This window comes from Tachyglossus aculeatus, chromosome 11, assembly GCF_015852505.1.
Source record: "Tachyglossus aculeatus isolate mTacAcu1 chromosome 11, mTacAcu1.pri, whole genome shotgun sequence".
Taxonomy (NCBI): Eukaryota; Metazoa; Chordata; class Mammalia; order Monotremata; family Tachyglossidae; genus Tachyglossus; species Tachyglossus aculeatus.
The window spans coordinates 13,764,173-13,786,396 of NC_052076.1; the positions used below are offsets into that span (position 1 = coordinate 13,764,173).

General features: G+C 50.0%; 1 protein-coding gene across 2 annotated transcripts in view; it reads left to right on the forward strand.

Moving 5' to 3' along the window:
* Positions 1 to 22,224, forward strand: part of KIRREL3 (kirre like nephrin family adhesion molecule 3) — a 386,118-nt gene that overhangs the window by 336,951 nt on the left and 26,943 nt on the right. For both annotated transcript variants that reach the window (XM_038753761.1, XM_038753762.1), the window contains exons 5-6: positions 13,906 to 14,063; positions 20,151 to 20,301. In XM_038753761.1, coding sequence (XP_038609689.1) covers positions 13,906 to 14,063; positions 20,151 to 20,301 — 309 coding nt within the window. The remainder of the gene's footprint in view (positions 1 to 13,905; positions 14,064 to 20,150; positions 20,302 to 22,224) is intronic.

Here is a 22,224-nt window from a genome sequence, read left to right on the forward strand (position 1 = left end):
AAGTGCTTACTATGTGCAAAGCACTGTTCTAAGTGCTAGGGAGGATACAAGGTGATCAGGTTGTCCCTCTTGGGGCTCACAGTCTTCATCCCCATTTTACAGATAAGGTCACTGAGGCACAGAGAAGTTAAGTGACTTGCCCAAAGTCACACAGCAGACAGGCGGAGGATTTGCACCTTGTATTCACCCCTCCCTCGACCCCACACCACTTTTGTGCATATCTTTAATTCATTTATATTAATGTCTGTATCTCCCTCTAGACTCTAAGCTTGTGGGCTGGGAACATGCCTACCAACTCTGTTGTACTATACTCTCCAAAGTGCTTAGTATGGTGTTCTGTGCACAGTAACCACTCAATAAATACAATTGATGGATTGATGGATTTTACAGATGAGAAAACTGAGGCTCAGAGAGGTCAAATGAATGTCAAGGTCACACACTCAGGTCTCTTATCTCCCAATCTCATGCTCTTTCCACTGGACCACACTGCCCAGTCCTGAGCCCCATTTTACAGATTGGGAGATCGGGGCTTAGAGAAGGGCAGAGACTTGGGCTGATGCCAGGCCAAGAGGGAGGGAGCCCTACCCAGTTCTGGATCATCCTTCACTCCTGGGATTTTCTCCTGGGGCACCACATCAATCCATCAATCAATCATAGTAAGTCCTTACAGTGTGCAGATCACTGTACTAAGTGTTTGAGAGAGTACAATATAACATCAAATGGGGCAGTAAGGGTCCCTTGGGGAATATTTAACCAGAAGCAAATTCTGATCATAATTTGTTCCAATTACTAATTAGAACAGTGCTTTGCACATAGTAAGTGCTTAATAAATGCCATTATTATTATTATTTGATTATAATGACCTCTTCCATGCCATTATTATTATTTGATTATTATGTATAGTATATATAATATAATATGATAATATATTATAATATATTTTATATATTGTATATGATATAATAATATATTATATATTCTATTATGATATTATTATTATTTGATTATAATGACCTCTTGCCTGCCCCCCTGCCCCTCCCACCTCCAGCCCACACCATCCAGCAGCCTCCACACCTGCTGCCTGGGTGAAGACCCCACCCACTCGGTTTTTTCCCTCCCATCCCACTGAGGAATAGGGGTGGCTGGCTGACTGACCTTCAGCCAGCCCCAGGACATGCCCCGTTTCCCCGCTTATCTCCCTTACACCCAGCATAGGGCAGACGTAAGACCCCTATTATTGCTACAATAATGGTACGTATTAAGTGCTTACTATGTGCCAAGCACTGTTCTAAGTGCAGAGGTAGATACAAGTTAGGTTGGATACAGTTCCTGTTCTGTATGGGGTTTACACTCTTAATCCCCATTTTACAGATGAGGTAACTGAGGCACCGAGAAGTGAAGTCACTTGCCCAAGGTCACACAGCAGACGAATGGCGGAGCTGGGATTAGAACCCAGGTCCTTCTGGCTCCCAGGCCCATTCTGTATCCACTAAGCCATGTTGATTCTCTGAGGGGGCTGTGTTGACCCCCACAGATGGCTGAGTGGAAATGTTAGGGGACCCAATTGGACAGCCATTTCAGAATCCCTCTCCCTACCAATATACATTTCCTTAGCTAGGATTGGGACCATCATGGTAAGGGATGGACCATCCAACACCTCTGACTCTCCCCAAAGGACTCAGCTTGGACCATCCAACACCCCAACCCTTCCCCCTCTATCCCCGACTTTCCTCCACTGATAATAATAATAATAATAATGGCATTTATTAAGCACTTACTATGTGCAAAGCACTGTTCTAAGTGCTGGGGAGGTTACAAGGTGATCAGGTTGTCCTGCGTGGGGCTCACAGTCTTAATCCCCATTTTACAGATGAGGTAACTGAGGCACAGAGAAGTTAAGTGACTTGCCCAAAGTCACACAGCCGACGATTGGCGGAGCCGGGGTTTGAACCCATGACCTCTGACTCCAAAGCCCGTGCTCTTTTCCACTGAGCCACGCTGCTTCTGGTCCAGCATAAACTATCCAACACCCCTAACTTTCTAATCTCCATCCTTGATTCTCATGCAAGGACAAAGCACAGACCATCTAACAGTACTAACTCTGCTCTCTCCATCCCTAACTCTCCCTCCAATGATACATTGTAGACCACCCAACACCCCTAATTCTCCCCTCTCCATCCCTGACTCTCCCCAGAGACCCAGCACAGATTATACAACACCTCTAACTCTCCCCTCTTCTTCCCTGACTCTCCCTCCAGTGACCTAGCATGGACCAATCAACTCCTTTAGCTCCTCCTTTGCCATCCCAACTCCTCTCCCAGATACAGGCATGGACCATCCAACCATGAGTTTATCCAAACCCTCCTGATTCCTGCTTGTACACCCAGCAACCCAGCTTCCTCTGCGAATAGGTTCCTTGCATTCACTCCCTAGTGGGTGGAGATGTGTTTCCCCTTCCCTAATTTCACCCACAGGCCATTCTGCTGATTTTTGTAAAAGGTATTTGTTAAGCACTTACTATGTGTCAGGCACTGTACTAAGCACTGGGATTGATATGCGCTGACCATGTTGGACAAAGTCCACTTCCCACATGGGGCTCACAGTCTAATCCCCGTTTTAACAATAATAATAATCGTGGTATTTATTAAGCACTTACTTTGTGCCAGGCACTGTACTAAGTGCTGGGGTGCATACAAGCAAATCAGGTTGGACACAGGCCCTGAAGCAGCGTGGCTCAGTGGAAAGAGCACGGGCTTGGGAGCCAGAGGTCATGGGTTCTAATTCCGGCTCTGCCACTAGTCAGCTGTGTGACTTTGGTCAAGTCACTTAACTTCTCTGGGCCTCAGTTACCTCATCTCTAAAATGGTGATTAAGACTGTGAGCCCCACGTGGGACAACCTGATCACCTTGTATCCCCCCCCAGGGCTTAGAACAGTGCTTCACACATAGTAAGCACTTAACAAATGCCATCATCATCATCATCATTTTACAGATGAGGTAACTGAGGCACAGAGAAGTGAAGTGACCTGCCCATGATCACACAGCAGACAAGTAGGGGAGCTGAGATTAGAACCCAGGTCCTCTGACTCCCAAGCACATGCTCCTTCCACTAGGCCACGATGCTTTTCTACCCTGGACCTTCTCACATCAAGTAGATGTGAGTGGATTCGACCCTATAATGGCATTTCTGTGCATGCAGAGCCAGAGAGAAAAATCTCATTAGGGACCCAGTGGCACTTTCGATTTTCCTGGCCTCCCTGTGGCCTGAGAGTTGGTGTTTTCAGGGGTAGGGCAGATCTTCATTTTCCCATCTGGCTGCATCAGGCAGGAATCCAGTTGGGGTGCAGCCCCCTGGATGGACACAGGATGGTTGTGGGATAGGAGACTTGTGTGGCTTTCCTCTGGCCCACTGGGCCTCTGGAAGCTTCCATGGGGCATCACCGTCAACCTTATTATCATCAATAGTATTTATTGAGCCTTTACTATTACTATTATTACTACTACTACCACTACTGATGATGATGATGATAATAATTGTGGTATTTGATAAGTGCTTATTATACACCAAGCACCGTTCAGTCAAGCAATCAATCATATTTATTGAGCATCTACTGTGTGCAGAGCACTGTACTGACTGCTTGGAAAAGTACAATACAACAATAAACAGTGACAGTCCAAGCCCCCCCTTTTCCTCTCCTCCTCCTCCCCTCCCCATCGCCCCCATTCCCTCCCTCTGCTCTACCCGTTTCCCCTCCCCACAGCACTTGTGTATATTTGTACACATTTATTACTCTATTTATTTTATTAATGATGTGTATATAGCTATAATTCTATTTATCCAGGTGGTATTGACTCCTATCTACTTGTTTTGTTTTGTTGTCTGTCTCCCCCTTCTAGACTGTGAGCCCATTGTTGGGTAGGGGCCATCTCTATGTGTTGCCGATTTGTACTTCCCAAGCACTTAGTGCAGTGCTCTGCACACAGTAAGCGCTCAATAAATATGATTGAATGAAAGAATGAATGAATGTCCACAGTGAGCTCACAGTCTAGAGTGAGGGAGACAGAAAGTGATTGAGAAAGTCCAATACAGCAATAAACAGTGACAGTCCCTGCCCACAATGAGCTCACAGTCTAGGGTGAGGGAAACAGATATCAATACAAATAAATAAAATGAAAGATATGTACATAAGTGCTTTGGGGCTGGGAGATGGGGAAGAGAAAAGGGAGCAAGTCATCAGGGTGATGAAGAAGGGAGTGGGAGATGAAAAGTGGAGCTTAGTCTTCCTAAGTGCTGGGATAGATCCATTCATTCATTCATTCAATCGTATTTATTGAGCACTTACTGTGTGCAGAGCACTGTACTAAGTGCTTGGGAAGTATAAGTCGACAACATATAGAGACAGTCCCTACCCAACAACGGGCTCGCAGTCTAGAAGGCGGAGACAGACAACAAATCAAAACATGTAGACAGGTGACAGGATAATCAGGACCCACATGGAGCTCACAGAGCATTGAATTCCCATTTTGCAGATGAGGGGACTGAGGCACAGAGGAGTTAAGTGACTTGCCCAAAATTCATTCATTCATTCATTTAATCGTATTTATTGAGCCTCATCTATAAAATGGGGATTAAGAGTGTGAGCCCTATGTGGGACAGGGACTGTGTCTATCCTGACTAACTTGAATCTACCCCAGTGTTTAGAACAGTGCCTGGCACACAGTATCCATGCTGTGTCTATATGTATGAGTACATAGGTACATAAGAAGGCAGGGCCTGGCCCCCGAGGAGACAGAGGGGGTCAGAAGGCCTCGTCCCTTAGTCTGGGTGCCATCTCAGCATGTGGGGAAAAGTTGTGATCCTTTATCGGGAGTCGAGAAGCTTCAGGAAGCTTCTCCCCCAGACTCTTTTCTCCCTCCCTGCTCCCCGTTCCCTGACACATTCACCCCCTTACCACCTCATCTGCCTCCTGCCCGCTAACTGCGCACACTCCTGTGCCGGGCTCAATCGTCTCTCCTCCCGACCCCTTCGCACTCCCTGAATCCATCCCAAACCACCCCATCTGCCCCGCTTCCCCCTTAGCCTCATTTGGGGGAGCCGGGCACCATTAGTCCAGGGGCTGGAGTGCGGAAAGGTGCAGCAGATCCAGAAGCTCAGTGTGGGCAGGGAATGGGTCTGTTATACTGAACTCTCCCAAGTGTTTAGCTCAGGGCTCTGTACACAGTAAGCACTCAATAAAGCAGTATGGCTTAGAGGATAGAGCACAGGCCTGGGAATCAGAAGGTCATGGGTTCTAATTCTGGCTCCACCACATGTCTTCTGTGTGACCTTGGACAAGTCACTTCAATTCTCTGGGCCTCAGTGACCTCATCTATAAAATGGGGATTAAGACTGTGAGCTCCCCCCGTGGGACAACCTGATCACCTTGTAACCTCCCTAGCGCTTAGAACAGTGCTTTGCACATAGTAAGCACTTAATAAATGCCATTATTATTATTATTATTATTATTATTCTCTGGGCTTCAGTTACCTCGACTTGAAAATGGGGATTTAAGAGTGTGAGCCATAAGTGGGACAGGGACTGTGTCCAACCTGATTAACTTGAATCTAACCCAGTGCTTAGAACAGTGCTTGACACATAGTAATCACTTTTCAATTACACAAATTATTATTAACAAAAATAATTGAATGAATGAACGAAGAAGGTGTAGACACCCCGCCCCCCACCCCAGGAGGTACATTAAACCCTTCCCTCAGGCCTGGACTCTCATCTCCCAATCTCCTCCCTCCCTCTCACCGGTACCAGCTACAGATACACCAGGGGCTCCAGGCCCTGGCCCACTATGCTGGTTTTGTTTCAGTTTTTTTGTGGTATTTGTTAAGCACTTACTATATGCAGGCACTGTTCTAGACACTCAGGTAATCAGGTTGGACACAGTCCATGTCCCACTCAAGACTCAGAGTTGTAATTTCCATTTCACAGATGAGGGAACTGAGGCCCAGAGAAATGAAGCGACTTGTCCAAGGTCACACAGCAGACACGTGGCAGAGCCGGGACTAGAATGCAGGTCCTTCTGACTCCCCAGCCTGTGTTCTATCCACTAGGCCACATTGCGACCAAGTCACTGAGGCCATAGCTGTGACTTTTTCTCTCCACGGGCTCCCCGAGTCCCCACCTCGCCTGGCTTTGTTTTTTCCACAATGGTGCCACTCTGATCCCCACTTGCCCCGTAGAGTGGGCCACACAGAGGGATCGGGATCTGGGAGGAGGACCGGGGAGTGTGATAGATGGGCTGGCTAATGCCAGGAGTATCTCTATCTGTACAGCGGCCTCCCCAGGAAATCCATCTTCCCACCGCCAGCCTGCTCTTCTAATGTCATCAGGGGCTCTCGGTAGCGATAAGTCTGGGCTTGAAAACAGTTAGCAGCACCTGACTCCGGTTCCTGGGGCTCCAAAAGCCAGCTGCTGGAGGCTGCGAGAAACAGGGAAGGAGGAAGGATAGGGTATTGTTATTAAGTTGAAGCCTGAGCATTTAAAGAAGATATCAGAAAGAACTGAGACCTCCCACCCCTACCCTGGAGGTCAGTAAAAACAACCAAGGGTCTTGCCCATTTCACTCATTCAATCATATGTACTGAGTGCTTACTGTGTGCAGGACACTGAAATCAGTGCTTGGAAGAGTACAATATAACAATATTGTTAACAATAAGCAGACACATTCCCTGCCCACAGCGAGCTTACAGTCTGGAGGGGGAGATGGACATTAATATACATAAATAAATTACAGATATGGACATAAGTACAGTTACGTACCGCCATCAGAGGTGGTTTGGTTGCCCTCCTGTCTGGAGGCAGGGGGCTGGAACAGATGACCACTTGGGTCTCTTCCAGACTGTCCATGGGGCAGCCTGACATGACTGATGCCCTTGGGGAGCAACGCTTGGCTTCAAGATCACTTGGGGTACAAAGTTAGGCTCACTCCAGGGTTCAGTGGTTTGTGGCGGGGGGGGGGGGGGGCATGAGGTTGGGCAGAAAGCCCCTCCCCCTCCAGCCAGGGCAGGTTGAGCCCAGCTGCCCCTCCCCTCTGCTTCCATCCACATCACAAGGCAGGCCTCAGTGTCACAGCAGTGTCACAGCACTGGGAGTCAAAAGGACCTGGGTCCTGATCCCTTCTCTGCCATTTGTTCACTGTGTGATCTTGGACAAGTCACTTCACTTGTCTGGGACTCAGCTATCTCATCTGTAAAATGGGGATTAAGACTGTGAGCCCCATGTGGGACAGAACTGTGTCCAACCTAATTAGCTTATATCTCCCCCAGCGTTTAAAACAGTCCTTGACACATAGCAGGCTCTTAACAGATACCATCATTATCATTATTATTATCATTATTATTATTAGGCCCCGGGCTGGTAACACCTGACAACCAGATCAGACATTAAGAGGTCGTTTCATCCATCCCTCTGCCTCTGATCAGGACTCTGCCCAAGCCATCCCAGACAAAATGGCACAGTGGTTAGAGCCCGGGCCTGGGATTCAGAAGGCTATGGATTCTAATCCCAGTTCCCCCACTTTTCTGACGGGTGGCCTTGGGCAAGTCACTTTACTTCTCTGTGTCTCAGTTACTTCATCTTTAAAATGGGGATTAAGACCATGAGACCCATGTAGGACAGAGACTGTGTCCAACCTGATTTTCTTGTATCCACCCCAGTGCTTAGTATAGTGCCTGGAACATAGTAAGCACTTAATGAATACTACAATTATCATTATTGTTAGTATTCTGCCTTTGACTGGGGAATCCCACAACCTCCCTCAGCCCCCAGTTCCACAGTCCTCTCTCCCGGTCCCCCAGAAGACCCGCGGGTAGGATCCTGGACGCCTCGCCATCCCTGGCAGCTGGCCAGCCCACAAGAGCCAGACCCAATCAATCAATCAGTCAATCAGTGGCACTTTGAGCACTTACTGAGTACATTACCTGTCCACAAGGAGCTTACAGTCTAGAGAGGAGCCAACCTAACCCAGAGAACCTGCTGCCTCCCAACATTTTACCCTTAACAACCACCAACCTCTGGAAAGAAAGGCCCTTGCAGATCTAATTCATCTCAGCTTGATAGGAAACTGTAAAATACTTTCTCTCTCTTCCGGAGCTGACAACTTCTGGCGGTGGGAACTGGGCCAGAAGGACAGAGTCTGCAGCCTGACAGGTTGCAATTAGCAGGAGCAGCGATAACCATCCTCTTCACCTCCCTCTCCTATTCCTCACCACCACTTCTGGGCTCCCCACTTCATCCAAACCATTGTCTGTGGCACCCAGGACACCCCAGCAATAGGGGTACCACTCCACGAGATTTGTTCTGATGACTTTGACACCTGTCTATATGTTTTGTTTTGTTGTTTGTCTCCCCCTTCTAGACTGTGAGCCCATTGTTGTGTAGGGACCGTCCACTATATGTTGCCGACTTGTACGTCCCAAGCGCTTAGTACAGTGCTCTGCACACAGTAAGCGCTCAATAAATACAATTGAATGAATGAATGAATGACTAGCAGAAAGAGCACAGGCTTGGGAGTCAGAGGACCTGGGTTTTAATCCCAGCTCCACCACGTGCCTGCCGTGTGACCTTGGGAAAGTCACTTCACTTCCCTGGGCCTCAGTTACCTCATGGGGATCCAATACCTGTTCTCCCTCCTTCTTAGACTGTGAGCCCCACATGGGACAGGGATGGCCTCTAACCGGATTATCATATATCTACAGTTTTGTTGGGGTTTTTTAATAGTATTTCTGAAGCACTTACTATGAGCCAGGCACTGTGCTAAGCACTGGGATAGACACAAGATCATCAGGTTGGACACAGTCCATGTCCCACATGGGGCTCACAGCTTTAATCCCCATTTTACAGGTGAGATAACTATGGCACAGAGGAGTTAAGTGACTTGCCCATGGTCACCCACATGTGCAGAGCTGGGTTTAGAACCTGATAATAATAATAATAATGATGGCATTTATTAAGCACTTACTATGTGCCAAGCACTGTTCTAAGCACTGGGGAGGTTACAAGGTGATCAGGTTGTCCCACGTGGGGCTCACAGTCTTAATCCCCCTTTTACAGATGAGGTAACTGAGGCACAGAGAAGTTAAGTGACTTGCCCAAAGACACACAGCTGACAGTTGGTGGAGCTGGGATTTGAACCCATGACCTCTGACTCCAAAGCCTGGGCTCTTTCCACTGAGCCACGATCCTCTGAATTCCAGGCCAGTACTCTTTCTATGAGACCATACTCCTTCTCCATACAGTAAGCACTTAACAAATGCCATAATTATTATTATTATCAGCATTGCTATTATTACTACCTTTCCATTTCTGAGCAAGACTCTTAGTCTCGCTCATCCCAGGGCTGGGACAGGACATTGACTCTACAGTCAGAGCTGAAGAAGACTCAAAATGGTGGCTTTGGGCCCTATTAGCTCCAATAACTCCCAGCTCACTCTCCTTTCCACATCACCTATGTACTTCAATCTGTGACCTTCAGACAGCTGATATTCACCCCACCACCCCAACCCCACAGCACTTACATACAAATCTTTAAATTATAGATTATAAATTTCTTATTTATTCATATTAATGTCTGTCTCCCCCTCTAGATTGTAAGTGCATTATGGGTGGGGAACATGTCTGCTAATTGTGTAGTATTGTACTCTCCTAAGTGCTTAGTACAGTTCTCTGCACATAGTAAGTGATCAGTAAATATAATTGCTTGCTTGAATGATTGATTGATAGAGCCAGATCCCTCCCCATTCTCATCCCCCTGTAAAATCCCTGCAGAGTCATCTAGTCCATCCCCCTGCCTCGATACAGGACCGACCGTAGAGACAGGTGGGATTCTGCAGGCTGCTTAAAGTCCCCCCACCCCACCCCGCACCACAGTCACCTTCAGACCCCCATTCTAGGATCTAGCAATCTCAGGCTCAGAAAGTTCTATTTTATGCTTACTTAAATCCCTAATGCTGCAGATAGAGCTGATTTTCCACTGAAACATAATGGCATGAATTAAGCATTGTGCCCAGCGCTGGGGAAGGTATAAAATAATGAGATTAGATCCAAGCTCTGTCCCACGTGGGGCACAGATCCTAAGAGGTGAGGAGTTGGGGGCATCATCCCCATGTTGCAGAGGAGGCCCAGAGAGGTAAAGAGTCTTGACCAAGGTCACCCAACAGGTCAGTGAAGAGCTGGGACTCGAACCCAGGTCTCCTGACTCCTAGTCCTGTGCATCTTCTACTGGGCCACCCTGTTTCCCAATTTGACACTCAACTCGCCGTTGGTGAAATTAGAGAATGACTAGATACTCAGGATCCTCGGGATCCTGATGCTACAGAGGCATGAATATTGGTAGAAAGCTTTCCCCCCGGCTTTCTCTCCAAGACTCCCCTGATCCTCAGTGTTTAGGGGCCAGATCGGGGCATCATTCTTTCCCTTCTGAGCTCTCAGCCCCACAGCACTTATGTACTTATCTGTAATTAATGTTAACGTCTGTCTCCCCCTCTAAACTGTAAGCTCATGAATGAATGCATAAATGGAGTAAGTCAGGGTGAAGGGAGTGGAAGAGGAAAGGAGGGCTTAGTCACGGAAGGCCTCTTGGAGGAGATGTGCCTCCAATAAGGCTTTGAAGGAGGGGAGTGTCATGAACTGGAAGGACATTCCAGGCCAGAGGCAGGATGTGAGCGAGAGTTTGGCGGCGAGATAGACAAGGTTGAGGTACAGTGAGGTTAGTGTTAGAGGAGCCAAGCATGAGGGCTGGGTTTTGGTAGGAGAGTAGTGAGGTGAGGAAGGAGGGGACAAGGTGAAAGAATGCTTTCAAGCCAGTAGTGAGGAGTTTCTGTTTGATGCAGTGGTGGATGGGCATCACTGAAGGTTCTTCAGGAGAGGGGAAATATGTCCTGATCATTATTTTAGAAAAATGATCTGGGCACCAAAGTGAAGTATGGATTGGAGTGGGCAGAGTCAGGAGGCTGGGAGGTCAGCAAGGAGGCTGATACGATAATCAAGGTGGGATAGTATAAGTGATTGGATTAACACAGTAGCAGTTTGGATGGAGAGGAAAGGGCAGATTTTAATGATGTTGTGAAGGTTGAACCAACAGAATTTAGTGATATATTGAACATGTGGGTTGAATGAGAGCGAGAAGTCAAGGTAATGCCGAGGTTATGGGCTGTGAGGCTGAAGGGATGGTGGTGTCGTCTGCTGAGAGGGGAGAGATAAAAAGTTCCCTTTTAGACATGGTAAATTTGAGGTGACAGGAGGACTTCTACATAGAGATGCCTTTAAGGTGGGAGGAAATGGGAAACTGCAGAGAGGGAGAGAGATGAGGGCTGGAGATGTAGATCCGGGTATCACCTGCATAGAGGTGGTAATTGAAGCCATGGGAGTGATTGAGTTCTCCAAGAGGGTGGGTGTAGATGGAGAATAGAAGAGGACCCAGAACTGAACCTTGAGCTACTCCCACAGTTAGGGGGTGGAAGGCAGAGGAGTAGCCCATGAAAGAGACTGAAAATGAGTGGCCAGAGAGGTAGAGAAGGAGAACCAGAAGATGACAGTGTCTGTAAGCCAGTCGAGAAGTAGAGGAGGGGTCCCCTGGATCTCGACAGGTGAGGGGCAATGAGAGGGAGGTGGCACAGAAAAAGTCCCTACCCCCACATATCTACGGTGGCCTAGAGGAAAGGTAACAGCCTTGGAAGGCTGGAGGCCTGGGTTCTAATCCCCTCTCTGGTATGAGAGTTTAAAAAAATTGTTTAAATACACTGGAGGATTTAGAATAAATCACCTAGGAGTGTTGAGATAAAATTTTGAGAAGCGGCGTGGCTCAGTGGAAGGAGCACGGGCTTTGGAGTCAGAGGTCATGGGTTCAAATCCCGGCTCCGTCATTTGTCAGCTTTGTGACTTTGGGCAAGTCACTTAACTTCTCTGGGCCTCATGTTCCCTCATCTGTAAAATGGGGATTAAGACTGTGAGCCCCCTGTGGGACAACCTGATCACCTTGTAACCTTCCCAGCATTTAGAACAGTGCTTTGCACATAGTAAGCGCTTAATAAATGCCATTATTATTATTATTATTGCTATTATTATCATTATTATTATTATTATGCCTTGAGAGAGGGAGGCATCTCCCTCTCCCACTCCCATGCCACCCAGCTGTTAAGGGCAAACCCTCCAAACAGCTGTCTATTTTTATCCTGGATTAATCACCAAAGACTCCCCCTTCCCTGCAATTAAACATTAGGAGCCCAGATTCTATCGTGGGGCATTCTTAACAGCCAATCCAGGGAGAGTGCCAAATGAATAATGCATCTCGGCCTCGCTCCTCTGCCTGCTTCTCTCTTCCTCTCCCCTTTCCACCCCTGCCATCTCCGTTCAACCCCACACACACCCACACCCACCCCACTCCAGTTTGAATGGAGGGGTTGTTGAGAGAGAGAGAGAGAGAGAGAGAGAGAGAGAGAGAGAGAGAGAGAGAGAGAGGGAGAGAGAGAGAGAGACTTTCCTTTTAGCCAAAGACACAGCTGTTGGGAGCCGCTGGGATTCTCTTGGGGCCCGTGTCTCCCTCCCGCCCAACCCAACCCCCCCATCCCCACCACTCAATCTTTCTCCCACCCTCATCCGGAAGGGTAATGAACCAAGAGCTAATCAATAATGCATGATTCCTGAAATAACTGGCAGGGTAACTACATATTTGGGGAGATCTAATCAGTGCCCATTCTCTATGGAGTGTGTGTGTGTGTGTGTGTGTGTGTGTGTGTGTGTGTGTGTGTGCGTGCGTATGTGTATACACTGGCTGGGGTGTGTGCAGATTAGTCTGTGGGTGGCTAAGCTTGCTTCATGTGTACACGGAGGAGTGTGTGTGATATGCATTTTGCAAGCTTGCACGTGTATGTGTGAGCATGCATGTGTGTGTAAAACTGAGAGAGTGGGCTCTCATGACCCAGCCCAGTTTACTACTATTCTGTATTCTCAGATTGTTCATCTCCAACTTTTCTGAGGGCTTCTGCCTGATCCCACCAACAAACTGCCCCGCTCCCCTGTCCTACCGCTAACCTCTGCCCAGGAAAGCCCAGTGTGCCATCAGCAGGAAGGGGAGGACCGGGGAAGCCCAGTTTGTCACCGTCAGGAAGGGAAAGAACAGGGAAGTCCAGTGTGCCACTGTCAGGAAGGGAAGGACTGGGGAAGCCCGGTGTGCCATGTCAGGAAGGGGAGGACCAGGGAAGTCCAGTGTCCTAAGGTCAGGAAGGGGAGAAAGGGAGAAACCCAGTGTTCCACCATTAGGAAAGGGAGGGCTGGAGAAGCCCAGTGTACCACCATCAAGAAGGGGAGGATAAGGAAGCCCAGTGTGCCACCATCAGAGGGGGGAGGACCAGGGAAGCCCGGTGTGCTATGTCAGTAAGGGAAGAACTGGGAAAGTCCAGTGTGCCACCATCATGAAGGTGGGGGAACAGGGAAGCCCAGTGTGCCACAGTCAGGTAGGAGAGGATCAGAGAAGCCCAGTGTGTCACAGTCAAGATGGGGAGGACCGGGGAAGCCCAGTGTGTCACCGTTGGGTAGGAGAGGACTGAGGAAGCCTGGTGTGCCACCATCAGGAAGGGCAGGATTGTGGCTGCTTTTTCCCTGCTTTGTCTGGGAAGCAGGGGAGAAGTCAGGTGGCCGGGACACAGTCCAAGGGAGAGAAGAGAGAAGGGACCCCTAGCCCGGCAACCTCACCATTTCAGAGGAAGGGTGGGGCTGGTTGGGAAGGGTGAATGATTCAGCTGGTAGGAAGATGCCCAGCAAGGAGATTTAACCAGCACTCCTCCTCTTCCTCCTCCTCCTCGGAGCCCCACTCCTTGTCCCCTGTGCAATCAGCCCGACCCTGTGTTTGTCCACAGTGCCCCCGGACGACCCCGTCATCATGGGGGGGCCGGTGATCAGCCTGCGGGCCGGAGACCCCCTGAACCTTACCTGCCACGCGGACAACGCCAAGCCTGCGGCCTCCATCATCTGGCTACGCCAGGGAGAGGTGATGAATGGAGCTGCCTATTCCAAGGTGAGGCCATGGGGGTGGATCCAGGAGGCGAGGGCCGTGGCCAGGCAGGGCGGAGCTGGGGGAGGTCATGAACCTAGCTGCTGCCAGGTAAACTAAGGCCCAGAGGGTAAGGGGCCCGTCTGAATCACACAATGAGTAGTAATGGCAGTCAGGATTGGAACCCCAATCCCTTGGGGTGCCCCCAGACATTGCCTGGAACACTCTCCACTGATTACACTTAAGCGCTTAGTACAGTGCTCTGCACACAGTAAGCGCTCAATAAATACGATTGATTATACTTAGAGTCTTTATTAAGTGCTTATTAGAGCATGGACCTGGGAGTCAGAAGGTCATGGGTTCTAATCCCAGCTCTGTCACTTGTCTGCTTTGTGACCTTGGGCAAGTCACTTCAGTTCTCTGTGCCTCAGTTACCTCATCTGTAAAATGGGGATTGAGATTGTAAACCCCACATGGGACAAAGACTATGTCCAATCCGATTTGCTTGTATCCATCCCAGCACTTAGTACGGTGCCTGGCACAAAGTAAGCAGCTAAGAAATTCCATAATTATTATTATTATTATTGTGTGACCAAACACTGTGCTAAGCACTAAGATAGAAACAATACAATACAATGCTAAACCCTGGGGTAAATAATAATAATTGTATTTGTTAAACACTTGCTATGTGCCAAGCCCTGGGCTAGGCATTGGAGTAGATACAGTCCAATCAGATCAGACACAGTCATTCTTTCATTCAATCGTATTTATTGAGCACTTACTGTGTGCAGAGCACTGTACTAAGAGCTTGGGAAGTACAAATCTGCAACATATAGAGACAGTCCCTACCCAACAACTGGCTCCCCAGCTCTCATAGGGCTCACAGTCTAAGGGGCAGGGATAGAACAGGTATTTGATTCCCAGGGATCTTCAGGGCAACTGAGGCCCAGAGAGGTTAAGCGACTTGCCCAAAGTCACACGGCAGGCTGGGGCAAAGTTGGGATTAGATCCCAGTTTACTGACTCCCAGTCCCATGCTCTTTCCACTAATAATGCTTCCTATTACCCCCATCGTGTAGGTGGGGAATGTGGGGCCCAGAGAGGTAAAGGAATTTGGCCAAGATCAGCCCCTCAGGCCCACCAGGTGGGGAAGGGAGAGAGCCAGTGTCCTTTCCCGAATGGCCTGAGTGGGCAGCTCCAGGCCACATCCTCCACCCACTCCACTGTGCCTGTCCTGGTCAAGCATAATGGCCTAGTGGATAGACCACAGGCCTGGAGTCAGAAGGGCCTGGGTTCTAATCCCGGCTCCACCTCTTGTCTGCTGCGTGATCTTGGGCAAGTCACTTTCTCTGGGCCTCAGTTCCCTCTTCTGTAACATGGGAATTAGGCTGTGAGCCCCATGGGAGACAGGGACTGTGTCCAACCTGACTAGTTTATATCTACCCCAGCGCTTAGAACGGTGCTTGACACATAGTAAGCGCTTAACAAATACCATCATCATCATCATTATTATTATTATTATGATTAATATTATGGCCTAGTGGATAGATGACAGACCTGGAGTCAGAAGGACCTGGGTTCTAATCCTGCCTCCACCTCTTGTCTGCTGTGTGATCTTGGGCAAGTCACTTTCTCTGGGCCTCAGTTCCCTCCTCTGTAACATGGGTATTAGACTGTGAGCCCCATGGGAGACAGTCTAAGCGCTTAGAATGGTGCTTGCCACATAGTAAGCGCTTAACAAATACCATCATCATCATTATTATTATTATTATTATTATTTTAGCAGGGTCCAGACCCTGCCCCCAGCTCCAAGAGGGCAGAGCTGCTGCTTGCCAGCACACCACTGACCGCTCCGGGCTCAAACCCCGGCTTCCCAGCCCTCACCCAACCAGCTGCTCTCCAACAGCAACATTGTAAGGGGGGTGGGAGAAGCAAGCAGGCACACAGCCCCCTTTCTCAGGGAGCAGGAGGTCTGAGGGCAGGGAGACAGAGAGCCTGGAGGCTCTGCTAGCAAATTCCACTTCTCAAAAAAAGCAAGCCATGGGGAAAAGAACAGCAAATCAGGGGCAGCAATGGGGCCAGCTCTAAGGGGTGATGGGGGGTGGGGGGGATTGTGTAGATAAGTGGGATGGGGGAGGCTTAAGGGGAGGTGGTGGGGAGGAGTGTGTAGATTGGAGCAGTATGGGTTTATATGTGTGTTTGTGTGGACAGGGATGGTATGAATGTTAGTGAACATTATGAATGTTAGTGAACAGAGAAGCAGTGTGGCTTAGTGGAAAGAGCACAGGCTTGGGAGTCAGAGATCATGGGTTCTAATCTCGGCTCCTCCACTTGTCAGCTGTGTGACTTTGGGCAAGACACTTAACTTCTCTGGGACTCAGTTACTTCATATCTGTAAAATGGGGATTAAGACTGTGAGCCCCATGTGGGACAACCTGATGACCTTGTATACCCCCCCCCCTCCACCAGCCCTTAGAACAGTGCTTGGCACATAGTAAGCGCTTAACAAATGCCATTATTATCATTATTATTATTATTATTATTACTGGTGGATGTGGATGCGATGAGAGTGTGTGTTTGTGGGCATGTGGATGGTACGAGTGTGTGTGGGTGGGTGGGAATATGGATAGGATGATAGAGTGTGTGTTTGTGTGGATGTGGATGGGATTAGAGAGTGTGTGTGTATTTCTGTGTACATGGACAGAATCCGTTTATGAAGGTGAGCAGTACGATTGCATGTGTTTGTGTGTGTGTGTGTGTGTGTGTGTGTGTGTGTGTGTGTGTAGCAGTAGGAGTGTGTGAGTGTGTGTCTTCCCAGATGGTATGAGAGAGGGTATGTGTCGGGGGCGGGGGGGGGGGGGGGTTATAAGAGAGTGTGTGTATTTGTATGTGGACAATATGAGAATGTGTGAGGTGGTGTGTATGTGTGTGTGTGTAGGGGTGGGTGGTATGAGAGAGGATGCGTGTGTGTTTGTATGTGGATGATATATGTGTGTGTGTGTGTGTGTGTGTGCGCGCGTGTGGTATGAGAGAGATAGTGTGTGGGTGGGTGTGTCTTTGTGTTTGTGTGTATGTGTGTGTGTGTCTGTGTGTGCCTGTGTGCACACAACGGCAGCAGGTTCAGCATCCATTCTGGAGATTAAATGTCCGGCATGGCCAGTCCCAGCTCTGGACCTGCCTGCTGCAGTCCAAGGAGATGATACAGTGACATGAGTGTTTCCTCCCCAGCCCTGAGCAGGACTGAAGATGGCCTCCTTTACCTCCCCCTACCCTCCCTTGGCCCAGCCCCGGAGGGCCCACCCCGCCCCCAAGGCTGAGCACATGCCTTATCTATTGCCTGTTTGAATGCTTGGCTCCCTGCTGTGTCTCCCCGACACCTCCAAAAAGCCAATAAAGGAACAAAGGAATGAAAGAAAAGGTGTGGGGGATGGCGGGGAGAAAGGGGGTTTATTAGCAGCACAGCTCTGTGGTCCCTAGCCATCCGGGCCAGTGTTGCTCGGGACTTAGAGGTGAAGAGGGAAGAGCATGCCCCACTGCCAGCAGGACAAACACTCTGGTTATTATTGCAGTAGTGGTGATGGGTTGCACTGAGACATCCACACCCTCTTGGCCTGGTCCCCCAGAACCTGGCCCTAGTTATTCCAAGCCCAGTGGGACTCTGCCCTCCGTTGCCCCGGGTAGGAAAGACTCTTGTGAGTGTTGCTTCAGTGTGACTAATTAAGGACAGACAGAGAAGGGGAGAGGGCAGGAACCCTCCAAGTCTCCCCAGAGCCAGCCCCAGAGCCCAGCCCCAGGCTGCCCTCTTCCCCCTAACAGGAGGAGGGTGGGATTGAGCCCATCAACTGTCCCTTCTCCTGGATTTGACCATCCCAGAGAGCTTCTCCAGCAGAGGAAGGAAGTTTCCATCAGCCCAGTTCCCATCATCTCAGCCACCTCTAGTGCCAGACTTACCCCACTGGAAAACTGGGAGAGTAATGAGAGAGACCAGGATGGGAGAGCTGGGAGGGAGGGCAGGGTGGGAGAGTGGGGACAGAGGTTAGGACAGGGAGGGAAAGCAGGGTGGGAGAAGCGGGAGGGAGAGAAGAAAGAAGTCACCCAGGAGAGGACACTGGGGAAAAGAGATGATACAAGGAGAGAAGGGAAGGAGGACCAAGGGATCAGCACTATGTGAGGACTCTATTCCTACAGAGCTAAAGTCTACAGGACTTTATTGCTGTATTGTACTTTCCCAAGCACTTAGTATAGTACTCTGAACAAGGTAAGTGCTCAATAAATACGCTTGAATGAATGAGATGGTACCTCTGCCTCATACTGGCCTGCCCAAGTGCCTTCCCTGACTTTTCTGAGTTCTACTCTGGGTCTAAGACCCAGCTGTTGGGAGGAGTTTAATGGCTGACAATTTGCAGAGCCATCCAGAAACACTCCCTGATCCAGCCCCTGCTGGGTTAAATAGCCCCTGCTCTGGGCAGCCTGCCCTGCTCCTGTGGGCAGAAGAGGTCGAGGTGCCCGCCTCCGGCCTGCCTACATTTGGTGGGGAGGGCCGGAAACCAGGTGTTTTTGTCCTCGGCCCCCTGATCCAGATTTGGGGTCTGGGCAGAGAGGGCTGCCCAGTGCAGTAAGTGAATTATTGGCCATGGTTGGGAATGGGAGAGAAAAAGGTGAGAGGGGCCTGAGATCCAGAGGCTCATGGTTCCAACTCAATAATAATAATGGTAATAATTTTCCAGCCCTAAACCCGCAGCCCAGAGCCCCCCACCTCACAACCCTCCCTTCTTTCTCTGGAGCAGAGTGGAGGCCCAGCCTGAGTGCAGGGGAGCGCATGAAAAAATTAAAGAAATGCAAGTTAGAGAAACCCCACATGCTGGGTCTGATTTCCGGCCAGAAAATTGTTTTCATTATCGCTTGGCTACTGGGAGGCTACGCGGGGGATGCTGCAAGCCACCGCCCCAGTCAGTCGACGCCCCCTGTGTGGATGCATCGTGTCCCCTTCTGGCCTCCGTGGAGTTGCACCACCCAGAGGTGCTTCCCTCACTAGGGTGGGTGATCAGATCTGGGGTCTCTCTCCAAGGTGAGGGGGGCCGAGAGCATGGAAGGGAGCTGTAGCAGGAGGGATGGAGGTCAGCGATAAAAATGAGCAGTCAGCGAGGCCAACGGGCGTTGTGGAGAACCATGAGGAGTCTCATTTGTCCCTGTCTCCTCTAGGGAGTAGTGGTACCATTTGAACCCGCAGTAGCCTCTGGAAAAAATGCATGGATTCAAGTTGGGACCTGATTCCTGCCAGATCCTGCCAGGGAAGCTGACCTCCCCCTACTCCTCAAAGCCCTCCTCTTCCTGCTCCACAACTCGGCTTGCCCACCCCAGGCCCAGCCCCAGGCAAACTAAACCCAAGGACCAAACTGAGAGGAAGAGGCTGAGAATAATCAGTTTCTGACTGGCCCCGATGCCTGGGTTTTCCTTGCTTCACTGCCCAGATTGCTCTCTCTGTTCAGTCTCCATTTCCCTGTCTGCACCCCCCCCCCAACCACATCCCAGCATGATAATAATAATAATAATAATGGCATTTGTTAAGCACTTACTATGTGCAAAGCACTGTTCTAAGTGCTGGGAGGTTACAAGGTGATCAGGTTGTCCCATGGGGACTCACAGTCTTAATCCCCATGTTACAGATGAGGTAACTGAAGCCCAGAGAAGTGAAGTGACTTGCCCAAAGTCACACAGCTGACAATTGGCAGAGCCGGGATTTGAACCCATAGCCTCTGACTCCAAAGCCCATGATCTTTCCACTGAGCCACGCTGCTTCTCTAGCACGGTATAGTGAGTACAGCATGGGCCCAGAAATCAGAAGGTCATAGGTTCTAATCCCAGCTCTGCCACTTGTCTGCTATGTGGCACTGGGCAAGTCACTTCACTTCTCTGTGCCTCAGTTACCTTGTCTACAAAATGAAAAAGACTGTGAGCCTTATATGGGTCCAACTCAATTACCTTGTATCTACCCCAGCACTTAGTACAGTAAGTGCTAAATAAATACTAATATTATTATTATTATTACACCCCGGCTCCTGGCTTCCTGTCAGGAATGACGAGGGCGGCCCCTCCCCTGTCGCCCCCACAGACGCTGGTGCGGGATGGGAAACGGGAGAGCATCATCAGCACGCTCTTCGTGTCGCCCGCTGACGTGGAGAACGGGCAGCGCATCGTCTGCAGGGCTACCAACAAGGCTGCCCCTAATGGAAAGGAGACATCAGTCACCATTGACATCCAACGTGAGTACCTGCTCATGCCTACAGCTGTCCCTTTCCCCTCCTGGCCACCCTGGGCCCCACCTGCCAGCCTGACTCCTCCTCCTCCTCACCACCCTGGCCTCCAAGGATGGGAAGTTCAGCCAGGTGCAAAGCGAACTTGACTGGGGGGAAACAGCGGCAGCAGCTGAGGGCTCCATCGTGCTACAGCCGTGAAAACGATCGAAGTACAAGAGTTGACATAGGGTGAAGGAGGGGGACGTGGCAGGGTGCAGAGTGAGTTCAGTGGGAGGGGAACCATCAGAAAATGGGATTCTGGGGTGGGGAGTATTTGGCCACCAGAGAGTGGTGCCCTTTGGGTGTAGATGTCCGTTTTCTCAGGAATTCTAATTACTGTGCATTTGTTAAGCTCTTACTATGTGCCAAGCACTGGAAATGGCCCAAGATAGTCAAAGAGGACAAAGTCCCTATTGAACATGGAGCTTAACAGTCTTAGGGGGAGGGAGAATAGGTCTCAGGTACCCATTTTACAGATGAGGATATTGAGCCCCAGAGAAATTGTGAGTTGCCCAAGGCCACACGGGAGACACGTGGCAGAGCTAGAATGAAAACTCAGGTCCCCTGGCTCCCAGGCCGCTGCTCTTTTGATTGGGCCACGATGCTTCTCACGTACCCAGAGAGGGTAGGTAACTTGTCCCAGGCCACACAGGGAGAGGTGGGAATGATGAGTTCGCTTTTCAGCCTTGGGATCCGCCTGAGAAATACCCAGTCAGCCCTATCAGGGGGTGGGTGGGGAAGGAGCAGGGGCTGGAGGAGACAAAGTCTTGTACCTCTGTGCCCCAGAGTAGTGCCCAGCATTAGCCTAGAAAACATCAAACCTGGAGGTGGCGGAGGAAGACCACTGAGACTCAGAGAAGAGCTGCTGCTATGCATTGTTTTGCATGTGATTTACATAATTTACTAAATCTCCAGTCACGACAAGATACACCCAGATCTTGCTCTTCTCCCTCCAGTGTCCCTCAGCCTCTGCTCTGTCAGGCTGACTGATCCATCCCGCTCAGCACCGGTCCCATCCCGCTGAGGGAGTGTGTGTTTGTGTGTGCATGTATGTGTGTGTGTGTACACGTACCCCTGGTGCCCAGGCCCATTCCGTCTGGCAAGGAGACATGCCCCCCACCGCAGACCTCCCACTCCCCTCCTCCCACCTCTTCTGCAAGGCTTCTGGTGTCGGCAGACAAGGCACCTCAGGAGCGCAAATCTGGGGCTGGGAGGTCAGAGGGCAAAAGTGTTCTTGCATTAAGCATCTCTCCCCGGCCTCAAGATCCAAATGGAAAGTTTAACCCCACCTTATCATCTCTCTCTCCTCCCCCCCCCCTCAATCCTGACACCCCCCAACCCCCAAGTCTGGCTCCAGCCTCCACAGTGCAACTCAGCCTTCTCAACACCCCAGAATCTGTACCCCCAGCCCCAGCACAACCCAAAACCAGAACATCTGTTCCAAACGATTTCCGTTCCTCCAGCTCTTTCCGAGCTGCCCTCCCATGAGTTCAGCAGGCAACGACACAAGTATATGATGGTTGGATGTGCCGGAAGCTATTTATACTGCCAGAGCCAAGGGGCTGCTAGAAAAGCCAGATCGGACAGGAAGGAAGGGGAAGGGGAGAGGGGGAGAGGGGTCGGGATGCTACCGAGGCTGACCCGGTCTACTGGCCCTCGTGGGAGGGACAGAGGTTGGTCTCAGTATGTGAGGGGCATCAGTGGACCCAGCAGGGAGCTGATAGGGACTGGGAGAGACTGGTTGGTCGTCGCATTTATCAAACACTCCTGACTGCCACTTTTTAGGGGAAACATAGGCCAATCAGATCGGACACAGTCCCTGTCCACCCCAGGGCCCACAAACTGAGAGAGAGGGAAAGCTGGGGGATCCTAACCCCATATTCCAGAGAG